Raw genomic sequence first — 26,248 nt, 5'->3', positions numbered from 1 at the left:
CACCCAATCACCAGTAACAGGATTATGTATTCACTTGTGTCTAACTTTGTTAAACATTTTAATAGTATTTTCAAGCAATATAGTAACCTCGAGCTGATTGAAAATTATCCCAAATCCAGAATATGTACTCTGTTTATAGAATCATGACTTTTTCTTACCTAATTAAAGAAAACAAAATCAAATTCTTGCTTTAGAGAGCTCTAATATACCTTTCTGGACTAACAATATTGTTTTAGAGGATATTATGTCACATATCTCAGAGCAGTGGTGGCTTTGCTCTGATTTTCTGCAGTCAGGTCAGGCTAATAAAGTCTTGACTTGGAATTTTTCTCTAGTATTTTGAGAACTTAAGTAATTCTCTCCTCATTTCCATCATAAGAGTTCTGACTATTTTGCCTATCAGTTCCATTGAATTCCTTCCGTGTAGATAGCTAGAATATGACCGTAACTGCTGTACCTGTCCCTCAACATTCCTCCTATCTAATCACAGTTTTATGGCTACTTATTTTGTGAAGTTTGTTTTCTACTGCCTATACTGTAAGAAGCAGGCAATGTATCAGATATAAAGTGTTAATGCAAGACCTTTTTTTTTAAGAACATTTTCAAAAAATGACTGATGTTTTTTAAGAAGTTCCAATAAGGAGTGTCTTGTACTAAAACTTCATTTTTGAAAAATGAAAAGCTCACTGAGGTCCTGAAAATCAGAGAGCACTGCCATTTCCTTGTTCTGCTAGAGAGATACTTCAGATAAAGACATATTTTTTATTAAAGAATACACCTTAGGTATTTAATGCTTAATTTATGTATTTAAATACATCATTCAAGTTCAGTCTCACAACTGATGATGCTGAATTTAGCTGAAAATAACATTTCACTAAACCACATTGCTGGAATCAGCAACCTGCAAGTACCAAACATAATTTACATAGCTGCCAGCAATATCCTCATAAACAACGCCTAAAACAGGAATCACACAAAATTTCTGAAGGTCCAGCATACTTTAAACAACCTTAAGGCACAGTAGCTCTGTGTTTGCAAAACACTTTGGCATGGTCATCCAGAAAAATCACTTATTGTCACCATGACAAAATGTGAGACATTTCCATGTCAAAAGTACAAAACAGGAGGTGAGACTTGAGAGGGGTTCTTGAGGTTATACCCCCTAAATTACTTTAACATCTCGTTCAATACTTCATTAGAAATGTTTGTTACCCACTATATTTTACAGTTTATGAGTTTTTTAAACTCATTCAGTAAATTCCAGCACAACAGACACAGGGTCTCAAGACAGTGCATGCTCTGCAACAGGGAGTAACTTCTGCCTTCACTTAAAGAGCTGGAAAATTCATCTGATACCCTTTCTAAGAGCAGACAGCTGAAACAATGTTAATCTGTACCCCAACCATGAGCATCAATTTGTTACCCAGTGGCATAGGATTTGGTCACTTCACAAATATCTGCCTCTGTGACACAGTGTGAAAGAGAAATTTGAGGAGCTTACAAAGAATGCACCAAGCTGCAGCACAAAAAATTATGATTGCCCAGAACACATAGAAAGCAGCCACTTCATCAACAGTATTGGACTGAAGTGGCCTGAAACCAAAATAACACCTCATTTTAAAATTATCTTTGTTTCTCTGACTCAAAACCTACAGATTTCACTTCACTTGCTCAGCTGCAGCGATCTCAGAACAGCAGGCCACATTTCATAATTTGTCTTCACAGCGAAGAAAGAAAACTTCAGAATGCACTTTGGCCTACAAATTGTAGAGGTATGCAATAGTCTTCTACAGCTGCAAGAATTCACTGGACTTGCTAAAAATGCTGTTGGCTAAGATTTATGGTCAGGAAACAAAATCTGTCAACTACAATCTTTAGCACCTAAAACTCAAACATTAAACTGAAGCCACCTAGCACCTTAAAGAAAATGGCTGAGACCTAATATTTCACTATGAATTTTATGGTAGAATTGTGGAGGTGGAAACAAGCAGATGCTGACCAAGTAACTGATCTTGAGGAAAATGCTTCAGTATTTTTATTCCACGGTCCCAAAATGCTGATACATTCATGATGAGATTAATTACAGAAGTCTGTTCCAGATGTAGAGAGTAGAGTGAGTAACACTAATCCAGATGGGGCTCGAACTCCTAACCAAGGAGAGAGGCCAAAAGATGTTACTCTAAGATTCCACTATTGGCACTTTCACCACTGAAGGCAAATGTTGCTTGTACTAAGGATCAAAAAGAAGTATCAAAGGGAAACAATCCAGCAAAGAAAACTGAAGGACAGAGCGAAATGCTTCCTGCTGCCCACTTGAAACCATTGCCTTGTTTTACTTTAACCTTAGGCATCTTTCTTTTGCGAGAGCTCTGACTGCTCACATATAGGGTTAAAAATAGGTAAAATCATGGGGTGACATTCAAATCAGGTAGTGGCCACCTGCATATTGTTGACAGTGTGTCTACAGGATTTGTTTTGAATTTGCCTAGGAGCTGCCTTCAGAGGTCAGAAGACAGCCGTCTTGTGTGAGTCAGGTATTGAGAACCCAAGCAGTAGGAAAAGTGGATTTCCATCACTGCATAAACTTAAGCATTTTGTATCCTATGTGCTTATCACTTTTCTCAGGTGAGAAAGCCTATCTCCTAGTCAGCAGTCTTCGAGAAGCCCAGGAAACCCAGAACATCTTTCCCCCTTATTTTCAGTATGATGGTTTTACAAGCATTCTGGTCAGGATTAAGACAGCACAAAATAAGTTTAGAGTAAAATAGGCATTAGCCTCCATCCACCTTCCCATAAATGTACCCAAATTTCTTTGTGCTGGTCAAACCTCTGAACATTTGATCCACTGGTCATGAATGGTATCAGTTACTCACAGGTTTTTTTCATATACTATCAAAGACTTGCCAGGTAATTACAGATTTTTGAATCAAGAGTCACTTGATTCAAGGTCACTTGATTCAAAGTCACTCAAGGTCTCAAGAATTTATACACAAACAAAAAGACTGAACTCAAGGAATCCAAATTCACTATTCAGATGTGAATATATCTAAAGCATGTCCATACATTCATTTCTTAAGCATTATTTTGAAGTTTTCTGAATTGAAGAGTACCAGTAAGGACTTACTTCAATAATAATATAAAATGAAACAACTAAACCAAACAAGCTACAAACCAAATGATATAAGATGAAATCAAATTATTTCAAAGTAAGGATTTGTATAATCAAAATTATCTATATAACTTAATCCAAAAGTTTCTGGCAACATTCCCACACTATTTTCATAGAAGCTTCCATATACAAACAAATTGCTACTAGAAAAGCAGGCAAAATTCAGCTCTAGCATTAGCTCAAGTTTGGCAATTACAGATTTTTGATGCATATAACCACTGAAAAATTGCAAACTCCTTGCAAACACTGACTCTAAGAAGAACAAACAAAATTATGTTCAAACATATTTCAACAGCAGCTAGATTTTTGGGACTCCTATCAAGGAGTCCTTAATATGTTCTGCACAACTCTCAGGTCCTGAAGTGTAAAAAAACATTACTTGAGTTAAAGAGTTCTTACTTTTTATGAATAATTCTGGAAGTGCTTCATGTGCAAGAGTAAACTTGGAGTCTATTCCTGCTATAAGCCCTGTGGAGAGTTAACAACTGGCTTTGATATGACACACACACAAAAAGAAGATTCTACTACTTGCATTTTATCAGTTCATGCTTAGGGGAGAAAGCTATTTATGGTGCCTATCTGCTGGATAGTGCCTTTTTTTTTTTTTTTTTTTTTTTTTTTTGCATTATGTGTGATTATCTGGAAATAACAGATTCACCTCTGTCTACGTGTATGTATGCATGCAGTTACTCCCCTACAGACCGACACACATCCTGGAAGTTAGCACATGTCTTTGTTTAAAGAACAACTCCAGCAGGCATTAGGAAGGGAAAAGACATTAAGAATCAGAGCCAGCATGAAGACAAATTTGTTTGCAAGCACTGGCCTGTACTGCCTACTCTAGTTCAACTCACAGCACAAGACTCAGTAGTTTGGACTACAGAACAGGAGAAGATCAGTCTAAATATCACAGACTGCATCTCATAACCATAATACTGGTACAGAATGAGAGCCATCATGCTTGTGGAAGCCCGAAAAAACACTGAAACCTCAAATTCCTTCATTTGTACAAACAGGACAGACAATAAAAGAGAAAACCAAACAATCGTGGAGAAAAGAGAGGTGTTATCTAAGTATTTCTCTCTACTATTACTACATCAATTCTGAATTCAAATATAAAATCAATTAATTTTGAAAGCAATTATGGATTTGGATGAATGGTATCTATTACTGCAGTTTCTCAGCTAAACATTAGAAAATTCATCATGGATTTCCCAACATTCATGCTTGTTCAAAATTACTGGTGCCAGCAAAATCCACACATTTGTGTATAAACACAGCACTGATCTCAATTGTTTGTAACCAAAGAACATTCCCCTCTATTTCTTAGCTTTTTTCAGACATGGAAGGCCAGTATATCATTCAGTGCACCGAGATTTGGAGCACAGGGAAACAAGGGATACACTTCATTTTGTTTACAGATACTGCCTCACAAATAGAGGGGGTGGAGGGGTGTTTGTAGAATTTCTTAGGGTGTAGTTTTATGGCTGTGTGAGTCAACCCAAATCTGCCAGATCTGTCCCTCCATTATGCCAGCACATAAGTGGCTGATAAGTGACACTACTGAAAAATCCCATTTTCTGCCCAGGTTACTTTACAGATATATTTGCCTCTTGAACCAGCTCATTACATGGCTGTAAAAATGACAGGGGAGGGTGTGACTACTTCAACCCAATCTCAGGGTGCAGTTTAATGACTTAGAAGTTGATTTAGTAAAGTCAAACTCAATGAACACAGTGTCCCAAATTCAACTGTCACCACAAGTAATAGTTCACCCCAGTACTATCACAGAGGTTCTGCAAAAGCAAGGAGAGGGTAGCAGGTGACTGCGCAAGTCACACTGATCCAAATGAAAACTTACCTGAAAAAACTGCTTTTGAATTGGATCAATTCTACAATCCAGTATCCTGCAAGCCACAGACACACCTGGATAGGCATGGGGAAAAGTATGGTCCACAAGAAGCAAGAGTATTTAACTGGCTCAAAGTGCTGGCTTTGGTGTTTGTGCTTCCATACACCAGCGTTTGATTCATGGCAATCCTCCATCTACTACTAGTTGCTACTGGTGTAGCAACTCCACCATTTCCAACATCATTTTTCCCCTCTTTCCATACAGTCACTATGTGCCTCTATTTTTCACTTTTCCTCCTCTCACTCTTCATAAACTTGATTTGTTTCTATGACTTTAGGAATGCTGGTGAATCAAATAAGGAAAGTTACTTTGAACCATTATTCGTCCTGAACAGCAGTGGCAGCAGCAGTGAAAATGAGCAACTGTTTCTTCAGTAGCAGCATCACACTGAAAGTACTCTAAAGTATTCATACACAAGAGTGCCAGGATGACAAGCTTCCAGAACACAATTCTGGCAGAATATAAAGAGAACTAGCCTTTAAAAATTATTTATTTTTAAGATACACTAAATTGATTTAAAGTAAGTTAGTATACCCACTATGCAGGTCAGCTCAGATCACTTAAACTGACTTGCAATACTCTACAAAACCAATGTGTCATTACTTACTCCTCCACATTGTTACATTTCTGATGAAATTATTTTTGCCCACAACTTTGTTTTTGAGCAGAATATTGAAAAAGATGATGAAAAATTGTGGGAAAACTCTCAACAAATCTTCTAAAAACACCAACAACTAATATTGTCTGTATTTCTAAAATTTTTAGAGGTTAGTTATAAGGTTAATTTTAAAGGTTAGTTTTTAAATTAATTTTCTGGGGATGCTACATGATGCCAGGCTTTTATCAAAGTGTTGAGAGACATCAATTCAGATTCTGTGCAGAAACAAACACATGACAGCCCTCATACAGACTGTCGGAGTAACTCTGAGGAGTCTCAAGACAGTGTGAATTAGGGCACAGCTCCACAGTATGAATGCTCAGGAGGCAGAGCCTGTGAGATAGAATCCCTCAAGGCATTTCTCAAACCAGCTCCACTGCTAGATAAAAATCTGTGAACTCCATCCTCACAGACATACACAGGTATCAGAAACCAGTTTTAGCATGAAACGTGGAGTGACACACAGAGCACCATTTCTAGGATGAGTATTCTTTAATCTACATAGCATATCCAACTCAGACCACAATGCTCCAATTTGCACAAGAACCTAAACTGAGAACAGTATCTAAAAATGTCAAAGTGAAACAAAATTAAGTGGCAGCTTTTTAACCCCTAACCTGACTGAAGGTGATTTAACCTTTAAAGGGAAACATAGCCTAGGACTGAAAGACTGTAACTTTGGAAAACATTACATACCACCCCCGCTTTCCCAGTTGAGATTTAGAAACACAGACACTAACTTGGTTTTTACTCCCATTCCAAAGTGATTTTTAATGGCTTATTAAGTTTTCTACTGACCTACTTCCAGTTCTATTAATGTGTATATATTCTACAAAGATATAGTTTTTGTACTTGGTGAACCCTCCATTTCCTGAAGCAAAATTCTCATGATTTTACAGCAGTCTAGACTACCCGTTTCAAAGCGAACAAAGCTGAAATCTTATTTCCAGATTTCCCAATTTCCCTTCAGCTACAGTTATGCCTACTTTCATATTCTACATACATTTTCTAAAGAAAAAACATTACTAACAGGTCACAAATGCAACTACTAGACCTTCATTTAGTGACTTCACATGAGCAAAAATAGTACTTCTTGCCACTGATATTCTACTAGTAATAGAAGAAGGAGTTTTTGAGATGGATTAGAATTTTTCAGGAATAATGACACATGCCAACTACATTTATAAAGGATGACTGAATTAGGCATTAAATAAACATGTATTTTCAAGGAAAAAAGCTTTAAAGCTGCCTTATGTTCTTCATTTGCCTTCTAGGTGAATGAATGTTAACTCTGCAGCCCCTCACTGATGAGAAAGAAACACCTGTTAAATCCACATATATAGGGACACTTTTTCCACTTCTCACAGATCACTGAGTTGTTTTCAATCATCATAACAAAGTACTGAGTTTACCTGCTCTATTTTTATTACTGCAACAGCTTAAGAATTAAAATTCCTTTCACATACTCCACAATACATTGTGTCATTGTGTGAACAAAGCAGCAAAATTTCTGAATTATTCCTCTTCACTACTTCATGTAAACGAAGTTCCTAGAATAATTTTTTTTTCCTTTATGACTGACAGGAATAAGGCCCAGGGAAAAGAACTGCTGAGTTAAGTGACTGAGTATCAGGTTTTACTCTCTTAAATCACAAGAAAAGACCAAATTTCATATTCTGCAGAATTTACTTTCAAATAATTCCCTACTAAATTATGAATAGTTTGATTAAATTTCAGTAATGAGTTTATTACAGAGAATCATTACTGCATTTGGATAATTAAGTATATGCATGTATTTTCATATGGCAGCAGAAGAAAAGCACAGTTAAAACACAAAATTATATTAAAATAACAGGATTTACTATACTTTGACTACCCTATGGGCCAAAAAACAAGAGTAAAAATTTTAAGGTGAAATATGCAACCACATCCTTCCTTACACTGAATTTGTAACAGAAGTCAATTAGCCTTTTTTTTTTTCAAGGAACAACTTATTATAACCAATTTCTTTTCATATCCCCATCATTATTGGCATAATTTGTAATACTCATATTGCAAAATTTCTTTATATGAAACACTTCCTAAGTTCAACTACAGTTTCATTGCACACATTCTCCTTCAGCACTTGTACCACAACCCTGATTCTAAGTAGCCAGAAAAACCCAAAAAAGGTAACTACCTAAAAAACCACTATGCAAAACATCAATTAAAGAACTTACTGTTTGTCTTTTGAGATTTTAAACTACTTCTGAGTGATTTTGGATTTTGTTGGGTTTTTAGATTTGTTTTTTTTTATTATTGCTTTACCCTTTCAGTAACACCATACTGTATAAGCAATTTTCATCAAGCTGATCACGGAATACAAGTCTCATATCCAGTTGTTAAAAACAACCACTTTTAATTTTAAAAACTAGTAATACTTTTGAACACCATGAACCACCAGTTTGTGGGTTGAGGATTAAAAAGTTTTTGTGCTTTATTTTTCTTGTTTATCTCCTGTACTGCTGCTATCTGAAACTGATTTTATCACAGGCAGCAAAATTGTCACTGGCTGGTTTCCAAAAGATCTCTTCCCCACAACTCTCCTCTCAGAGAAGTGCTGCATCCCTTGCCTTGCTCTTGTCCTCCTGCATTACCTGCCCACTTTCCTGTGGGTGCCCTGTCCAGAAAGCTGGAGAGGGGGCAGCAGATCCCCTAAAACATTTGAAACACCCATGAAATAATTAGTTTAATTTATTCCAGCTAGTACATGGGCTGCTGCCTTTTGAAATGTTCAACAGTGCTGGTCCATGTTCGTTTGTGTAAACAGAATTCAGATGTTTCTATTCTGTTCAGCAGCAATTAGACAAGCGTTCCATCTCTGAAACCTCTGTCCAACTGCCAGCAACTTTTGAACTAATGCAACTTTGGGGAAGATCAGTAACAAAGAAATTAGACTTATTTCATTAGAAAAGCAAGGTAAAAACATTTTCCCAGGCAAAGTTCTATCACATATGCAAAGTAAACTGAGACACACAAATGTTTCCCTCCAGTTTTTGAGAGATTGATTTTTGGGTACTTAAAACAACAGTAATAAGATTTTCATAGCAAGCACAAGCTTAGAGCTGGTCTTTTGATGGGCTTTCACACTGGATGCACAGATAAAACAGTTTTTTTTAAGATCAGTAAGTTACATAATATTTTTAAAATATTGTAAACCTGCAGGTGTTAAGCTATTTCCTTATGGTCAATCAGGCTATTTCCACAGAGAGCCATGAGAGAGAGAGGCACAAGAACTGCAGAGGAAGGGGAATTCTTTAATGACTGCAAGCAAATTCTAATACTACTAACTACTAATCTAGCTACTTTGTTTTTAAGCATGTGCATTTTTCAGATGCTGTAGACACCAAAGAATGGTGTGTGGGAAAACTCCAGAAATATAAGACTTCTCCAAAATCCTTTTAAAAAAACGTTCTTCCTCCTTCTCTTTCATCTTCAATATCTGTTCAAAAATTATTGGTAAATAGAAAAGACATGTCTGTTTAATGCTTCTGAATGTATTTTGCCAGTACAAAACTTTTTCTCTGTTTCAATACTTTGGAAAGTTTTGATAAATCTCATGGAGAGAGATATCATGATTTCTAGCATTAGAAATTGAAGACATGAGGCCTAAAATGCTAATGACTACCAAACTGTATTCCAGCAAAACGTGACAGGTTGTACTCGTGGAAATAGAGTACCATTATGTAATATAACTGAACAACTAGAAAGAAACAGGAACTCACTTGAGAGTAAGACATTAAAAAGGCTGATCAGACTTCACAGTAAATTTGAAAGGATTTTTCCCCCACTGCAAAACTGACACTGAAGCTCTGACACCTCCATCAGCTAAGTAGGTACCTTTGATCTCACATAAGTAAAATCTATGTTTAGAACATCCCCATGCTATCCAGGTACCAGAAAGTTTTCAATCTTCATTCCTGAGTAGCAACTACATTGTGCCAATTTTATCTTTGTTTCTTGCTTAAGAGATCTTTACAACAGCCAAATTCTGATGTCAGCACAGCAGCGGGAATACAGTTCATTAGTTTACTGCAGCTGCAAAGCCAGCAAAACACACACTGCTTTGAGTAACACCAATAACAAGCATGTGGTTTATATTTCTAGGTAACAATGGTGATTAACAAGATATTGCTGTCTGGGAAAAAACCCTCAGATACAAACAATGTTTAACATAAACTGGGGACTACGGAAAAAATTGGTTTCTTTAACTACCAAAATGGCTATAATATATACTGTGAACCAAAGATCTGCTAATTATTTTGTCTGTTGTTTTTCTTTATCATAGCAGAAGATGCACATTGACATTAAGCACACAAAAAAGTATGAACTGATTCAAGTAGAAAAGGTAGAAAAATAACCACATATATATGTCTGATTTCCCTTTCTATCAATCATCTCCATATTACTGTCTGAAAGCCCAGGGATAGTTTTTCTTTCACTTCATATCACTGGTAAGAGAGTAACACGTCCTTTATGAGTCTTTGACCACAGCTAAAGCTCCTGCTGTTTTGCAAACTTAGGCACACAAACTCCTCATACGAATGCAGTATGTCACAGATTTTGTATCCAAGCTTTATTTAAAATATTTAAATTCACAAAAAGTCTCCCACATTGTACCATAAAAATACATACTGACTTGCACATCCACCCAAAGTGATTTATATGACTAAATCATGTCACTTAGACATCAGTAGAGCTCTGGTCTGCCACAGGCTTCCAGTATGCCCCTAAGTAATAGTTAGCCTTCAATAGTTTGTTTCAGTTTTATAACAGGGGGACAAACTCAGAAATTTGTAATTTATTATTATCACAAAACTCTTATTCAACTCTTTTACAAGGTAAATAATCCTGTACTTCTCAAACTTCTAACCAGCCTTTGTAATAATAATGTTAATACAGTACTTGGTAAGCGATTACACACACAAAAGGAAACACCACAACCAAAATCTTGAAGCCATTAGTTGATTCCATTCACATTAAATAACTTGTTCTGGAGTTAATCAAGGTTGTTTAGTAGAGAAGTATTGCTCAAAGACCACCTTTCCTATTTATCAAAGATGGAGTACTATAATTGAAGGAAAATACTTGATGAAAATGAATATTCTATATTGTATTTTGAAATGGTAAAGTCTGAAGATTTGCATGCCAGCCTCCCACCTATTACAAAGTTTCTACAGTCTGTAAAACAGCCTGTAACACAGTTTTCACAGAAAACATTAGTAATTTTCTGGGTTTTTTAGGAGAGATGATAAGGCCTGATTTACAGAAGCCCTGGGCACACAGAAATGTAGCTGAAATCAAAGACACTTTCATTCTGAACATATAAAGTGCAACAGAATGCACTTCACTTCAGAAGGCACAAATTAGAAATACCAAATCAGACATATGAAGCCAGCTTGTCTTTCTGGTATTAGGGTTTGGTCTTTCCCTTTTCAGTAACTCTACAGTTCGCCATCTTTTAACTGTGATTAGCATCATGCAGTCATGTCACAAAAAAAGTATTAGCATAAGAATAAGATTAAAAATTCTTTGAAGTTTATAGTAGAATAAATAAGAACATAAAGACTTCTGAACTAGTCTGTCCATTTCAGCAGTCAGACATCAGAAGTTATAATTTCTAATTCAGCAACCTTTTGGGCTTCCCCCCTCCCTTTCAAATGGGGGCTTTTTTCCCCTTCACAATACATTTATCTTGGTGTTGCTGGGAAACCATTAGAATAATATTGTACATGTGAAATTGCCATTAATTACTGACGCATTTGTAACAAAAGAAAATTATCGGCTACAAAAACAAAGGGTGTCATCATCAATTAGTTTGAAATTCAGTAACATCTGGGTGAACTACATGGTCTGTTCCTCTAAGGACTGACAAAATTGGGACATTTACAAAGCAATTGGTTAATATTCTATTGGAAATAAAAAAATCAGAGCACAATTTCTTCTTCTCTGACTAGTGGCCTGTCCTAGTTAATGAAAAACTTGATTGTTACAAGACTCCAACTAATTAAAAAGATTAAACTATGAGCAAAAGCAAATTAAAAATTTGGCTTTAGGCTTATGTGGCCAGCAATAGCTCAAGAACATTGCAACTGCAGTCTGCAGTTAAATACAATTAATGAAAGTTTAAAATTATTCGAATAATTAACTGTGGAACATTTCTGTAACCTGGCTGTATGACCTCCACAAAAGTACTTATAATTCTTAAATATAAGCATGTAAATACATGCAAGTCACCCATGTCATCCAAGACTTGCCAGCAAAGAGCATTTATTAGTTAATATACTATCTGACCCACTTACTATGTATATACCTTTTCCTCTCAAGCATACCAAATTCTTGTGGGTGACACAACAGATTTTCTTCTACCAGATGACATTTTAATCTGTATTTTTTAGTATTGTTTAATATAACTACTTAGGTAAAATCCTGGTCAGATCAAAGGTCCATCTAACTACACAACCTCAGAGAGTGGCCATTAAGTTACGCAGTTATATCAAGTATACTTACGCAGAAATATCAAGTTTAGTTAAGAGTAACTTTTTTTTCCTCTCACATAACTACAGCCAATTTCCAAAACTTTTAAGTAGCAACAAGCAATCTTTCTCAATTTTAACATGATGTAACAGCCTAAAAACTACCTGTGCATGATATGACAAATCGTTAGCATTACCTATTTCTAGTGGTATGGAAACACAACAGGCCAAACTACAAAGGGGCCAATATCTAATAACCAGAGGAACATGCAGAAAGACAATGGAAAGAAGGAGAGGGAGGGTGTTTGTTTCGCTCTCGCACAAATACATACAATAACTAAGAAATGCCAAGGGGCAAGATAGGGAAGACTTCAAGGCACACCTGGGCTGCTAACTTCCCCAGATGATCACAAGCTAGGCCTTGGGGTGGGCATGGCAGGGGGAGAATCGGAGAGAGGATGAAAGGGTGTGGGGAGCATTGAAATCAAACACAACTTTCACAGCAAATGACTTGCCTAACTGTCACCACAGAAAAAAGAACAAAACTACTGAACTGATTGAAAAACAAAAGGACAATCACTCCCCAAAAAAATCCAAACTCCCACAAAACAAAAACCAGAATCCTAACCCAGCCATGATAAAGAACTGTATCTCCCTCACTAAATTCTAACCTATAAAACTTAATTTCACAGAAATATATTTAAACGCTGCCTTAAACCTGTGTTTAAAATTTCCATGCTGAAATAAATTTATCACTTCTTTTCCTTTGAAAAGTTTCAGAAACTTTTTTTTTACTTGTGTATATTTAGCGTCTGATTAAATGTGCATTTTACAAATTCCATGAATTTGTGTTTACACTGATATCTCAAGATAAAAGAAAATGCTGCACTGTATTTTCTTGTTGTCTACAGACTTGTCTTATATTTTACCAAACTGTACAGTTTTTAGTACAAAACTTTATGTGAACTCACCATCATGCATTCTTTCTTTTACATTAAAAACTCTAGCAAGCATGATGGCTTTCCAGAAACAGTGCAAATGTCCCCATCCCTATCTCAAAAAACCCCAACATTTGCTAACTTTCATATTCAAATCAACTCTGAGGCTCCTTCAACACTCTAAGGTAGGACTGCCACAAAAAGGAGTTGTTTTTGCCCTGTCCCAGCCCAAGTTTTTTGAATTTTCCTGATAAATTACACAAGAAAAGGGTTCAGGTTAAAACTAACTTAGTTGGAGATGGGTGGGTGTTCTGTTGTTGGTTGGTTTGAGTTTTTTTCCCTGCTAAGTTTTAACCTGGTCAACCCTTCCATTTTGGCGTGCAGCAAAATGAAATGCTTGTAAAGAGGGTACAGAACAGAGATTGGGACAAGTACGTGAGAGCCCCACATATTTTGGTGGCAGTTCTGGCTTTGCCTACAAGGGCTGTTTATGTCAGTCACTGAGAAAATCAGTCTCTGTGCATTTTGGATTGATGGGGCTATTTGTAATGTATCTGACAATTAAGTACACTATTATTAATCTTACTCATAATGACTAAAACTGTTTTATATCAATGACATTTTAATATTCTCTTGTGATCAAAGTTGTATCTGAGATTTAATAGTTTACTGACAGCAATATACAAGTCTCCAGTTTAACACAGCAGTAAAATACAGTCAATTTTGAAAAAAATTCAATAGTCATAAAGATGCTTTGCAACAAAGCAGATGCCAAGATTCTAAAACTTCTTTCAACTCTCAACTATCTTATGGAAAGAAATATAATATTGCTAACACAATTGCTGTCAAGTTTTATTTCGGTTCTAGTTTGATCTTGGAACTGAAGGAGGGCTTCTTGGGTGCCTTACAATGGTTTGCTTTCCCCTTCTATCACTTGGTTATGCCAGAGTTACCACCCCTACCCAAATTGTCAAGCACCTGACTTGCAGCTCTAAAATCAATCCCTATATAACTTGAACATCTGCCCTGTAAAGAGAAAGACTGACCTAAAAAAAAAAAAATTATTTTGTAGTCAAAAGTACAGTAAACCTCAACACTCTGCTACGTGCTAGCTGCCTAGTTTGGTTAAACTTAATTGGATCTATTGAAAGGACACTTGACCCCAGCCACAGCACACCAGTTAAAATCACTTCCTCAACAGCTGAAACTATACATCACATCCTGTCCCACTCTAAGAAGGCATCAAACCATCAATGTAATCTAACACTCCAGAAACTACCTTTGACTCCATTAAGCACCTGAACTTGTGTTTCAATTGCCATACATATGCAATCCTGAGGCATTTCCTTTCTACATCTCTCAAAAGATGTATGTTCATTTTAAAATTCTCAGTATTTTCGTTTTCAGGACAATGATAATGTTATCATACAGACATATCAAAACACTTGGAAAGTATCTGGCCTATATTTTATTACCCACAACCCCAAGCAGAAGGAGGGAAGGGATATAAAAACATTCTTTTTAAAAGTCCTTGGCACAAAAGCTGCTGCTCAGGCACTCTGGGACAGGTGCCCAGAACGTCTCAAGTTCCAATAATAAGAAAACCTTTCATTAGAAGAAGAGGTCTGGACACAAAAATACAGATGCAATACCAGAAAACTTGCTAATAAGGACACAAATTTGTAACCAGTTAAGTTGACCATGACTTCAACAAGCTAAAAGAACAAAAATTTGCAGGAACAGATCCACATCCTGGTGGCCAAAACTCTAAGTTGCACATTTTCTGTAAGAAACACCTTCTGTAAGACCATCTTTGGCTGACACATGGCCAAGAAGACAAAAAATCTACAGTTTCAAGAACTGATTCATGCCTGAGTTGGTGCATTCTGTTAGAGCTGGCTTTTATCATTAAGTCACATTTAAAGTTCTAGAAAGTTATTTTTTGAAGAAAACTTGAAGAAATTGAACAAAACTTTTTCAAGCATTTCCATCCCAAACACAGCATCATCATAACATTCCACATACCAAAATACATTTGCTTTTGTAAATTAAGTTGATATAAAGAAGCTTGAACTTCATAAAGAACATGCACATTATATAAAAGCATAAAGAAAAATGCATTCATTGGTTTAGTTCTGGAGTGCACAGAATTTCCCATTTTCTTGATGCTTCAGTAAAGCCCATACCTGACAAAAAAAAAATTCCTCTAATTCAAATTAAACAGTACCAATACCGTAAGAAAAATCTTTCTCTGCTGTTTCAGACAGAAAAAGAATGTTGGTAGGTGCAGTAACAAAGTATTTGTTTCTACTTGAAGTTATTCTCAAATTTTTTGGCTGTCTGAATTCTGTAACACTAATTCATTAAAAAACAACAGGAAAAAAGTCTGCTCTTAGCCTGGATATTATGTCTAAAACACACACATACATGTGAATTCAGTAAAACATGTATACATGATTTTGAAGTTCCATTATTCCTATTATATAGGAATGACATAGTTCACCATTGCAAGTCCACCAACTGGGACAAAATAAAAACCCGTTTCAAGGATCACCTCAAAACTGCATTCCTCTGCATTCCCCAGACTTTAATCCCAGGTATCTGTCTTAACAGTCACAACTCTAGTATCCTCTCCTGTAACTGGCAATATTCCACTGCCAGTTTTGAAAATAGTAGGCCGAACTTGTCCATTCAACAATTTTCAAAACTGTAAATGGACAACAATGCTCATTTTCAAAAAAAAAAAACCTTTTTAAGCCTTACTGCTTAAAAAACAAAGCACAAAGCCTATGTTCTCCTCACATTTATAGCTAAGAAAACTTTTCAACTGATCAGCCCAGACCATGATTTCTATTTTTCAGTCTTTGTGGAGTCACTGCTGTCATGGGAAACAGATCATCAGATTATAGAATATTTCCAATCTCTACAAATTATTACTCCACCCTGGGCATAGGACCAAATCCTAGGTTACAAAAACCTTTGGTCCAAAGACCATGGTGTTAACAAACGAGCTGTGTCAATATTTGATCAATGCTCAACTTAATTCTCTATTTTCAGCCTGCACTTAAGAAATAATCCTACTGTATCACAGTAGCATTTAATTTTTTTTCCAGTGGAAGAAGGGATTAATAAAGTAAAAAAGAGGCAAGACCCATGCTCCCCCAGGATGCTGTCAAATAAGCAGAGAAGATGCTTTTCTAACAATCCCTTTTGCTCAAGGAAATTTAGCAATTTTGTACATTATACTAAATAGGAAAAAAACAGTATGTATTACACTAAGTTAAAAAATCTGAGGCAGGTTTTACATTTGAAACTATGTCAAAATTCCATCCATAAACTCCAGAAATTAAGCTTTGTTTTTTGCAAACAGTGTGATCTTTTCAATCAAAAATACCCTTACGTAGATCTACTTATTTCCTCCACTCAACTATACTTTCTTCAAACGCCGGAACCCAAAAAAACCACCTAGCTTGCCAAAAAATTTTGCTAGCATATCCTGTAATTATTACTTACGATTCCACTTCAAATCTCTCCTCTAAACTGTGGATATGTTCCATGTACAAATTAGCAGTTAATGTATCAACTCCAGCATTGAGAGAACAGTAATGAAATACAAAAAATGGGGAAAAGGGGTCCTCCACTTTTTAGGAAAAACAATGAAGTCATATTCCCTTAAAGGTCTGCAGGCAGGAAGGACAACAAAACTCTGGCAGTTCTCCATTCCAGTGATAAAATGTTTACCTTAACAAGTAAAAGTTGCAGGGAGGGGGGTGGTGATCAGAATTGCTCACCTTTAACCGTTTAACCACCTCATCGTTGGTAATTTTGTCTGTAATCTCCTTCACTCCAGGAGGATAGTAGATGATTTTACCGTCGGCAGCAGGTTTTGGTTGGGCAGCAGGGAAGTCCATCCTGGCGCTGCTGGTTATAAACTTTCCCTCTCCACAGTCCTCTACCGGCCTCTATCGGTCAGAAAACAAAAGTTCAGCAGAATGGAAACGACTTTCTAACCCTCTTTTTCCATTCCTCACCCTCAATTCGCCGAAGGCCCCGGCTATCGCCCCGCCGGCCGCGCCCCCCAGCGCTGCCCCCGCCGCATCCCGGCGGGAGCGAGGCCCGGCCCGCCGCCGCTCCCCGCGACTCGGGCCTCTCCGCTCCCCTCCGGCGCCTCCTTTCATTGCGGGGCTGCTCCAGCCCAACACTGTTAGTTCGCAGCCGACGGTTTTACAATGAAATCTGGGGCCCAATCGAGGGATACCCCGCGGCCAAGGGCCCCTTACGGCCCGGGGGGTGGGCCGGGGACGCCGTTCCCGGCCCCAGGGGATGGTTCAGAGCCGGCACACCGGCCCCGGAGCCGGGAGACGAGGCCTAAACAGTTAGGCCTCAAAACTATCGGGAGGCAGAGAAGCCAACAGGAGAGGGGGAGGGAGGGAGGAAGGCAGGGAGGCGGCGGCGAGCGCAAACAAAACCCCCCCGCGAACCCCCCATTCCCTCAGAGCCTCCCACCCGCCCTCCCGCGCCTCCAGGAGCCCCCCCGGGGAGGGGGCCCGGCCACTCGCCACTTTCCATTTGTTCCCGCAACTTCATGTCCCCTCAGCCCTCGCCCCGCACCCCCCCCCCACCCGCCCCGCCGCCCCGCATTCGGCCGGGCCCACAAAGAGCCCCCCGCAGCCCCGGCTCCGCTCACACACCCCCGCGGCCGTGGGGAGCGGGGAGCGAACACGGGGGGAAGCGGGACCCGGAGCCGCCTTTACCTCATGCAGCTCCGGAAGGTGCAGCATTGAGCAGCCTCCGTGCCGGGTGGTGCTCGCCGCTCCGCCGCCACCCCGCCGGCCGCTGCCCTGGGCGCTCCCGCCGCCTCCTGGTCCGCGGCAAGGCAGCTCCTGCTCGGGAGCGCTGGCTGGGGGAGGGGGAGCGGCTCGGTGGCGGCAGCAGCGGCGGCGGCGGCGGCCGGGAGAGGGGGAGGCTCGGGCGGAGCGTGCGCCGCGGGGACCCAGCGCCGCTCTCCGCCCGCCCAGGGAAGCGCAGCCCGGGAGGAGCCTGCGCGTCGCCCCCGCCCCTTCCCCTTCCCCTGCCCGCCCGCGGCCGGCGGCGACGCCCCGCCAGGAGCCCCCAGCCCCCGCCCCGGGCAGAGGGCGAGGCCGCCCAGTAAGTCTGGCATCGCGCGGAGCCCCGCGCAGGGCGGGCAGTAGCGGCGTATCGCTGCCTCAGCTTGGCGCCTAAACCCCCGGAGCGGCCGGGCCGGGCAGGCTCCTCCGGGGCGGCGAGGGCACGACTGGCGCCGAGCGGCGATGCCCGGCTGCCAGCAGTGTCAGCGAGCGAGCCTGCGGGTTCCTGGCTGCAGGACGGGAAGGGAGAGTTACTTTGCTGCTTCCTTACGGAGCTCGGGCCGCTCATGGCTGCGCGGGCTCGTCTGGCCGGTCCCGCAGGCATCTGGGGCCTGGTCAGCGTGATAGAGAAGACAGTGTGGGGAAACGGTGTGTGCGGTGGCACGGAGAATGAACAGTCCTTCAGGCAGATCAGGGGAAAGAGGAATATCCACACTTTGGTTATAAATCTTAAGGAGAAACTTGAATATGCAGACCAAGGGAGCCCTCGCCAGCCAACTCAGGAAATCCTTCCGTGCAAAATGTCTTTGTAATTTAGCATTAATATTTCCAAGGGATGGAGTATGTCTGGAAAGTCAATAACAAAGTGGGATATATCTGTGTGTTTTGAATCTGCAGTATGTACCCTGTCTGTTTGAAGTGTAGGTGGCTATGAAATGTTTCTAGATGCCCATGCTACTCAGAGAAGGTGTGTGACAGCTGGAAGATGACTTTTAAGTGATCAAGACTAATTTCGGGTCTTCAGCTGATTATTTTTGTTATTCAAACCAGCTAAAAGTATTATTTTTCTTAATTTTGCAAATCTCTAATGAATTTTCTTTAGAGCAAGTTGAAGGTAGGAGGTCAGGACCAGTTTCCATGGAGGGATGTTTTCTCCATGGGGGTTGCACAGCTATGACAGGAGCCTCACTAGGCACACCAGGTTGGTGGCTAGCATGGCCCGGCAGTGGCGAAGGCAAGGTGCAGGAGGGTGAAGGCATGGGATAGGGGTAAGTAAGTAAGGTTATGGTGAAATATGCCAAATTCCAGCTTTACAAGGTGCGAGTGGAAAATGTACAAAGACAGAAGCTTTTTGGAGCTTCGGGTGTAATAGTATGTGGGTAGGAAATTGCTCTCCTACACTTGTGTTCCTTGTTTTCCTGCAGTGTTGTCCTAGGGGAGTTAAAGCCTTGAGTGTCCACAGCCTCTATGAAACCAGTTTAGAAGGATTATAGTGAAAGTGACTGAGAGTTGCAATGAACACTTGGAGAATCTCAGATGCTGATTTTGAAATTTAGAAGGGTGTCATCAGACCAGGCATTTAAATCTGGCTGTGAATCCAGACTTAGATGAAATTATTCTCTCCCACATAAGGATGAATGGATTTGGGCATTCACAATAGACAGGTGACCCTAAGGTTGTACTGATTTTAGTAAATAAATAAAGCATGTAATCTTTTTTCAGAATCTAAACTAAAGAGGCCATTTAGATTTGCCTTAACGTTGAAGTACTGAGACTAGCTATCAACTTTAACTTGTTGTCAATCGAATAAGAGGAACTGTCAGAACTTACATACATTTCACATATTTCGGTCTTTTATCTTTAAATTTGTTACATATGGTGCTTCTTTCTCCAATCAAATTACTAATATAAACCATTTGGTGTAGGTTCCTTATTTTTAATACACTTCTATTAGCTTAATAAATTAGGAACAAATCCTAGAAGATTATTCTGTAACTAAATAAAGTATATATCAAAAACCTATCTGAGCTCGTTTCAGTTTAAATAGAAAAAGAATCTAAGTCAGTAAAAATAATGCGAGAAATAAATTTAAAGAGTCCGTTTTAAGGTTTTTTTCGTGAACCAAACATAAGCTAGAAAGATGTTAGGCAGACTTCTCTTTGGGCAAAATTGAAGTACTACAGGTTTTGCATTCCAGAAATTTCACCTGTCTCTGAACTTCATGGATTTTAATATTTGTTTTCAAATACTCTTTAGTTGTTATTGAAAAGCACTGTTTTATGTATATCATTAGTGTGATCTACAACTTCTTGTTGTAAACTTGTAGTTACAAGATTTTTTTCACAAACTGACACCATTTTTACTGAGAATTGTTTATACAATGGTTTCTGAAGTAGGACTAAGAACATAATGGTTAAGGGCTACTCTCCCACAACTTGCTTTTAGTCTAAGTTAAGGATAAATACAATGCAAAGCCTCTAGTATGCACTTCTAATCACTTTTATTTTTCACCAAAGAATAAGATAATGTCTTGCATTGTATGGAATATGTATATTGAAGGTAGACAAGGCAATTCAAAGATTTGACTTGAGAGTGCCAGGCAAGGTTTGGTCATTCAATTAAAACTGTTTCATCCTACGAAAGTTCTTTGTGACTCCCCACACTGAAGTACTCTTGGCTGCAGACCAAGACCTCTCTGTCTTCTTGCAGATTTCAGATAAATAGTGAAGTTAAAATAACACAGAAGGTCTTGAAAGGCATCAGTGGAAGGTTGACCATAAAGGAGTTCACACAAGATTCCTGCTTTCATGGGTAATGAGTGAGTAGTTAGTACTGTGTTAGCCAGATATGTAGTGTTTTGAGTGAGTCTTGGACATATCAGCAAAGTGTCTGAGAGGAGTAGGTGCAAATTTCTGTAATCATGGGCTGATTAGGCAATGGTTCTATCTTTTCTCGGAAGAGAAGCAGTGGGATTTAAACTTCTGCACCATTTGAAATTCTAAAGAGCTAAAACAGAGCATGTAGTTCTGATATCACACCCAATTAAGGGACGCATGAATGAACACTTAACCGCCAATTAGCTTGAATATATGCATGGCATTTTCAGTATGTAAAAACATAAAAGCTTCAGATAATCTGACCTGTGGTACTCCTTAATCTGAATAGTCTTGAAATCTGCTCTCATCAGATACAATTACAGCTGCTAGTGTCTGGTTTGTTGCTTTTGCTTGTTTGACCTTCACCCTTCTAATTTCAGCAAGCAGCTGAGATGTGACTTGGACTGTGCTTGTACAGCTGTAGCCAGGTTCACATGATCCCTTGGGTTTTACTGGATGGCTCTGTCTAATAATATTACCGAGTCCTTTAGTCTTTACCCAGATTTTACTGTTTGCATCAGAATTTTATTACCTTCACTCACATTATTTTTATTGGAATGTATGTGCTCTGATCTGCCCTTGTCTGTTTAATTATATTTTAGACTATGATTGCAGGTGTTATTCATAAACAGACTGAAATAAAGGGTGCCGAACACCTGTGGGGCAGCCTTGTGAGGTGCTTCTTTCTTTGTATGGTGATAGGACAGATTCAAGGAAATTATCAAGAAAGGAAAAATGTGTTTTTACTGGTAGGGAAAATAATGCAGCACAGGGTTTTCAGAACAAAACAGTTTTCCAATGAAACAGAAGAGAGTACGGAGTGATTACTTCAAGCACAGAAAATCCTTTAATTCATGTTGATTAAATTAAGCTATGCTCACATGCTTCCAGAAACTGCTCAGTGGTTCTCCTCAGGTCTTTATTAATACAGTAAACATAGATAGTAACAATGACTAAGAAGTAAACTGTGACATTAAGACATGACACTGTGTTGTGAACTGCAATAAGTAATATCTGTCATTGCATTATAACATATCTTTGATAACACCACCTAATTGTTTTAACTGCCTATTTTAATAATTGATGTATTTTACATCTGCTGTAAACTGAGGTAGGTCAGAGGTGAGTTTCTTGACAATGTGCATTGCTATAATGAAAAAGCTCCAAAAGGTGTTCCATTCCAGGGGGTATTTGCAGTGAAATTACTCTTAGAACAGCCCAGGAAGTGAGCTTTGTCAGAAAACCAGGGACTTGCATATCTCCCATTTTCTACATTGACAAGATAAAATCTGTAAATGAGTGCAGGAGGACTTACGTGTATTATGTCATAAAGACAATCAGATGGAGACACAAAGTGCTTCTGTGGAAGAATCCCACAGCTCACTGAGTCTTCATGGAATAGTACCAGTTCTGAAAAAAGGGAATGGACCTCATACTGTATGGATGATAAACTCTTGAAACTGATCCCTAACCATTATTTGTCTGATTTTTGCTCTGGTTTTGGTAAGGAGGGCTTCTCCATGTGCTGCCTAAAAATGCCTTTATTCTGAATCATGCTTGAAAATAGGGCAGTTATTATAGAATTATAGAATAGTTAGGGTAGAAAGGGACTTTAAAGGTAATCTAGTCAGTCCAGCTCCCCTGCAGTAAGCAGGGACATCTCCAACTAGATCAGGTTGCTCCAAGCCCTGTCCAGCATGACCTTACATGTTACCACAGATGAGACATCCATTACCTTTCTAAGCAACCTGTTCCAATGTTTTAGCACCCTCCTGGTAAAAAATATTTTCCTTATGTCTAGATTAAATCTACACTCTTTTGGTTTAAAACCATCACCTCTTGTCTTATCACAACAGGCTCTGCTAAAAAGTCTGTCACCATCATTCTTGTAAGTCCCTTTTAGGTACTGGAAGGCTGTTACAAGGTCATCCTGGAGTATTCTTTCAGGCTGAATAACCCCAGCTCTCTCAGTCTTTCCTCACAGGAAAGATGCTCCAGCTGTCTGATCATCTTCATGGCCTTTCTCTGGACTAGTTCCAAAAGGTCCATGTCCTTCCTGTGCTGGGACCCCAGAGGTGGCTGCAGCCCTGCAGGTGGGCTCTCAGCAGAGCAGAGGGACAGAATCCCCTCCCTCCCCTGCTGCCCACGGGGCTCTGGATGCAGCCCAGGACACGTTTGGCTCTCTGGGCTGTGAGTGCCCATGGCTGGGTCATGTCCAGCCTCTCACCCACCAGCACCACCAAGTGGTTTTTATACAGGGCTGCTCTTGATTCGTTAGTTCCCCAGCATATATATACACACATATACATACACACATATACACACATATATATGTATATATACACACACATACATATCCACACACACATATATATGTGTATATACACACACACACATATCCACACACACATATATATGTGTATATACACACACACACATATATATATACATATATACATGGATATATATCTATCTATATAGATATAGATAGATATAGATAGATATATAGATATATACACACTTGCCAGGGACAATTACACTTGTCACTGAACTTTTGTAGTGTCCTGGCACATTCAGAAATGGTGAAGATTGTCACTATACATAACATTTAAGCCATTGTGAAAAAGTGTATATTTATGAATACATTTTTAATTTACAAACCACTCTATTGACAGAATGATTGCACTTCTTTCATTTGCTTGCAAGTGAAGTAAAATCAATTTATTGGCACCTGCAGATTGGTGATTTCACAGGAGAATTTTTAGAAGCCTCCATGATCTATTGCTAGTTTTGAACATTCAGAAACTGAAGTTACAGCAGCCTACTGCATGTCATCTATCCACCTCCTTTCTAGCTGCTCTCAATTATGATGACTTGTCACCATTCACTCCATAATTACATTCTCAAGGTTATTTCCATCTCTGCTCCTGATGTGTCCAAAGCACATACATTTACACCTATTAATTTCTGAAAACCAAGTCTACCTTTCTCCAATAATATATTTAATATGTGCATTTATCATCTTTTCTGTCCAGGAGATGTGTTTTTGCTTGCACCATATCTCAAAAGCTTCAATTTTCTTTGTCACAGTCAATAATTTCTCAAAAGTCACACTGATAAGTTGCTACAGCAAAAAATTAGGCATTTCACCAGTGAAATTTTTCTACTTCCATGGTGAATTTTTTTCCAGGCTTTTATAAGGGAAGCCATGGATGGATCAACTATTCTTCAAAATTTTCTAGTTTCTATTGGACAGGTTCTAATTGGGTAAATTTGATCCCAGGTAAACTGAATTTATGAACAGTCTCTATAGCTAGACCACTAATAATGAAGCTAGCTAATACACTGTTTTTATTAAGTAAAGTTATTTTATTTATGGTATACTCAAGAATACCCTGCATTTTTCATTAGCCCTTTATTGTCTCTCTAATATTTGGTGTACAGCAGATGTTGTTGTGACAGACTGCCATGTCATCAGCTGAAGGTCATTTAAAAGAAGTCCATTTCAAATTCATCTTTTCCATTCTGTGATGTCTTTCTGAGATTTTTTTTTTTTTTGTCCTAGCCAGGCTACAAGGAAGTTTGCAGTTACCTTAGTTTTAATAGTAGCACATGGTTCTTTATATTAACGTCATATTTTTTCAAATAACAAGGCAGATTTGGGGAAATTCTGAGTGTATGGGACTGCTTCGAGGAAATACTACTGGGGAAATTGGGAAAGTTTGGCAGTATATTTAGCCCATGGCAGCTGTTTTCTGGAGGCAAAACAATGAGTTTCTCCCCCATCCCCATTAAATAAGAACTGTCCTATGATCTATTAAAAAACGAGAACATGTGTGGTACTAACAAGTTCTGATTAAGAGACTCTTTTGTGAAAAGTATTGATTGTATTTATGATGCTGCTGTTGCTAATTCTTCCAACAGATATAATGTCTGCTGCTCGCAGTAAAGAAGAGAACGATATGAAATTTTACAAATTAATATGAACTTAGAATTTACCATTATGGTCAAAGAAAGACATTTGATGAATGGATGTGCAGCCTCAGAGCTGTGCTCTAATGACGGGGTCATTTCATGTTGATGGATAGGTGATGTGGTGTATTCAGAGGCTTAAAAAGGGTTGCATTTGTCAAACACAGGGAAACATCAAAGTGTGTGTCTATGACTGTGTGAGCAACAGAATCATTATAGTTTGCCTTTGAACAAAGTCAGGAAATATATTGATCATATAGGTTTATGCACTAGGGGAGCAACTAATGATGATCCAGTCAATGTGTTCCATGAATGGCTCAAGGGGATAATCATTAGAACATTACACCACCACTGCCATTTTGGAACCTGAATATCAAACCTGGAATTTCAAACCCTTGTAAAGAACAATTTGCATTTGAATTTATGAAATAGAATTACTTCTTTTGTTTGTGCTGCTCCAGTCACTTCATCCTTACAATTCTACTTTAGTTAATGCACTGGATGTTTGCATCCAGATCATCAACTAGCATGACAGTAGCAGCACACAACATAGCGATCCAGCAGCAGGGAACGCTGAGTATCAGCAGAAGAAAATTTTCCTAAATTCAGTATATGTGGCAGCAGAGATGCTAAATAAGGTTATTTGAGCCAGTTCTTGTGAGGGTGCTTGACAAAGCAGACGTTGAATTGGTGTCTGAAGAGAGCACAGAATATCAAGTATTGAGTAGACAAAGCTACAAATAACCTAGACAAGTCACAAGCAAATAGAGAAATGAGAAAAGTGTAGTCTTGACAAAAATGCTTAGTAATATAAAAACTGCGTTAATAATATACAGATTTTTAGCCGAAAATTCTTCATGATGCAATATAAAAAAGTCCATGATGATGGAGTGATCAATGAAGGTGATACTAATGCCAGCAGAGGGATTACTGCTTGTAAAGTAGACTGGTATGTGTCCATTTAGAATTTCACCAGCATCTAATACCACTATTTATAGCATATCTGAATTTGGCAAGCTTATGTGTACTCTGTGTAATATACTATAACTACACTGTATCAAGCACATAAACACTTGCTTTCTTAAGTATATCTCTGTACTGTGCTTTTTATCTTCCAGACACTGCATACTTATACCTAATCATTTATATTTTCAGGGAAGCACTCACTAAAATTGTAAACTTCCTTTATCTAAATCCTTTAGAAGGCAGAAAAAGACTTTTAGCTACCATGTGAACATTTAAGTCACTATTTTAGATGTAGTCAGGTTTTGTTTATGAAATGCCATTGACCTACATTTAATCAATTTTTAAACCTTCAAGATCTGCTCAGCAGCCACCTCTAATCCAGAAGAAAACTGGAGTGAACCATATTTTTCATC

The 26,248-nt window shown here is 38.7% G+C and overlaps 1 protein-coding gene across 2 annotated transcripts in view; it reads right to left on the bottom strand.

Moving 5' to 3' along the window:
• PDS5A (PDS5 cohesin associated factor A) overlaps positions 1–18,188 on the bottom strand; it is a 77,288-nt gene extending 59,100 nt beyond the window's left edge. For both annotated transcript variants that reach the window (XM_053940779.1, XM_053940780.1), the window contains exons 1-2: positions 17,947–18,188; positions 16,984–17,154 (exon numbers count right to left, since the gene is read on the bottom strand). In XM_053940779.1, coding sequence (XP_053796754.1) covers positions 16,984–17,154; positions 17,947–17,973 — 198 coding nt within the window. In that variant the 5' untranslated portion in view covers positions 17,974–18,188. The remainder of the gene's footprint in view (positions 1–16,983; positions 17,155–17,946) is intronic.
• Between the last annotated feature and the right edge of the window lie 8,060 nt (positions 18,189–26,248).

The sequence above is a fragment of the Vidua chalybeata genome, chromosome 4 (assembly GCF_026979565.1).
Source record: "Vidua chalybeata isolate OUT-0048 chromosome 4, bVidCha1 merged haplotype, whole genome shotgun sequence".
Taxonomy (NCBI): domain Eukaryota; kingdom Metazoa; phylum Chordata; class Aves; order Passeriformes; family Viduidae; genus Vidua; species Vidua chalybeata.
The sequence above is the reverse complement of the archived record's forward strand: the minus strand, read 5'-3'. Positions and strand labels throughout refer to the sequence as shown.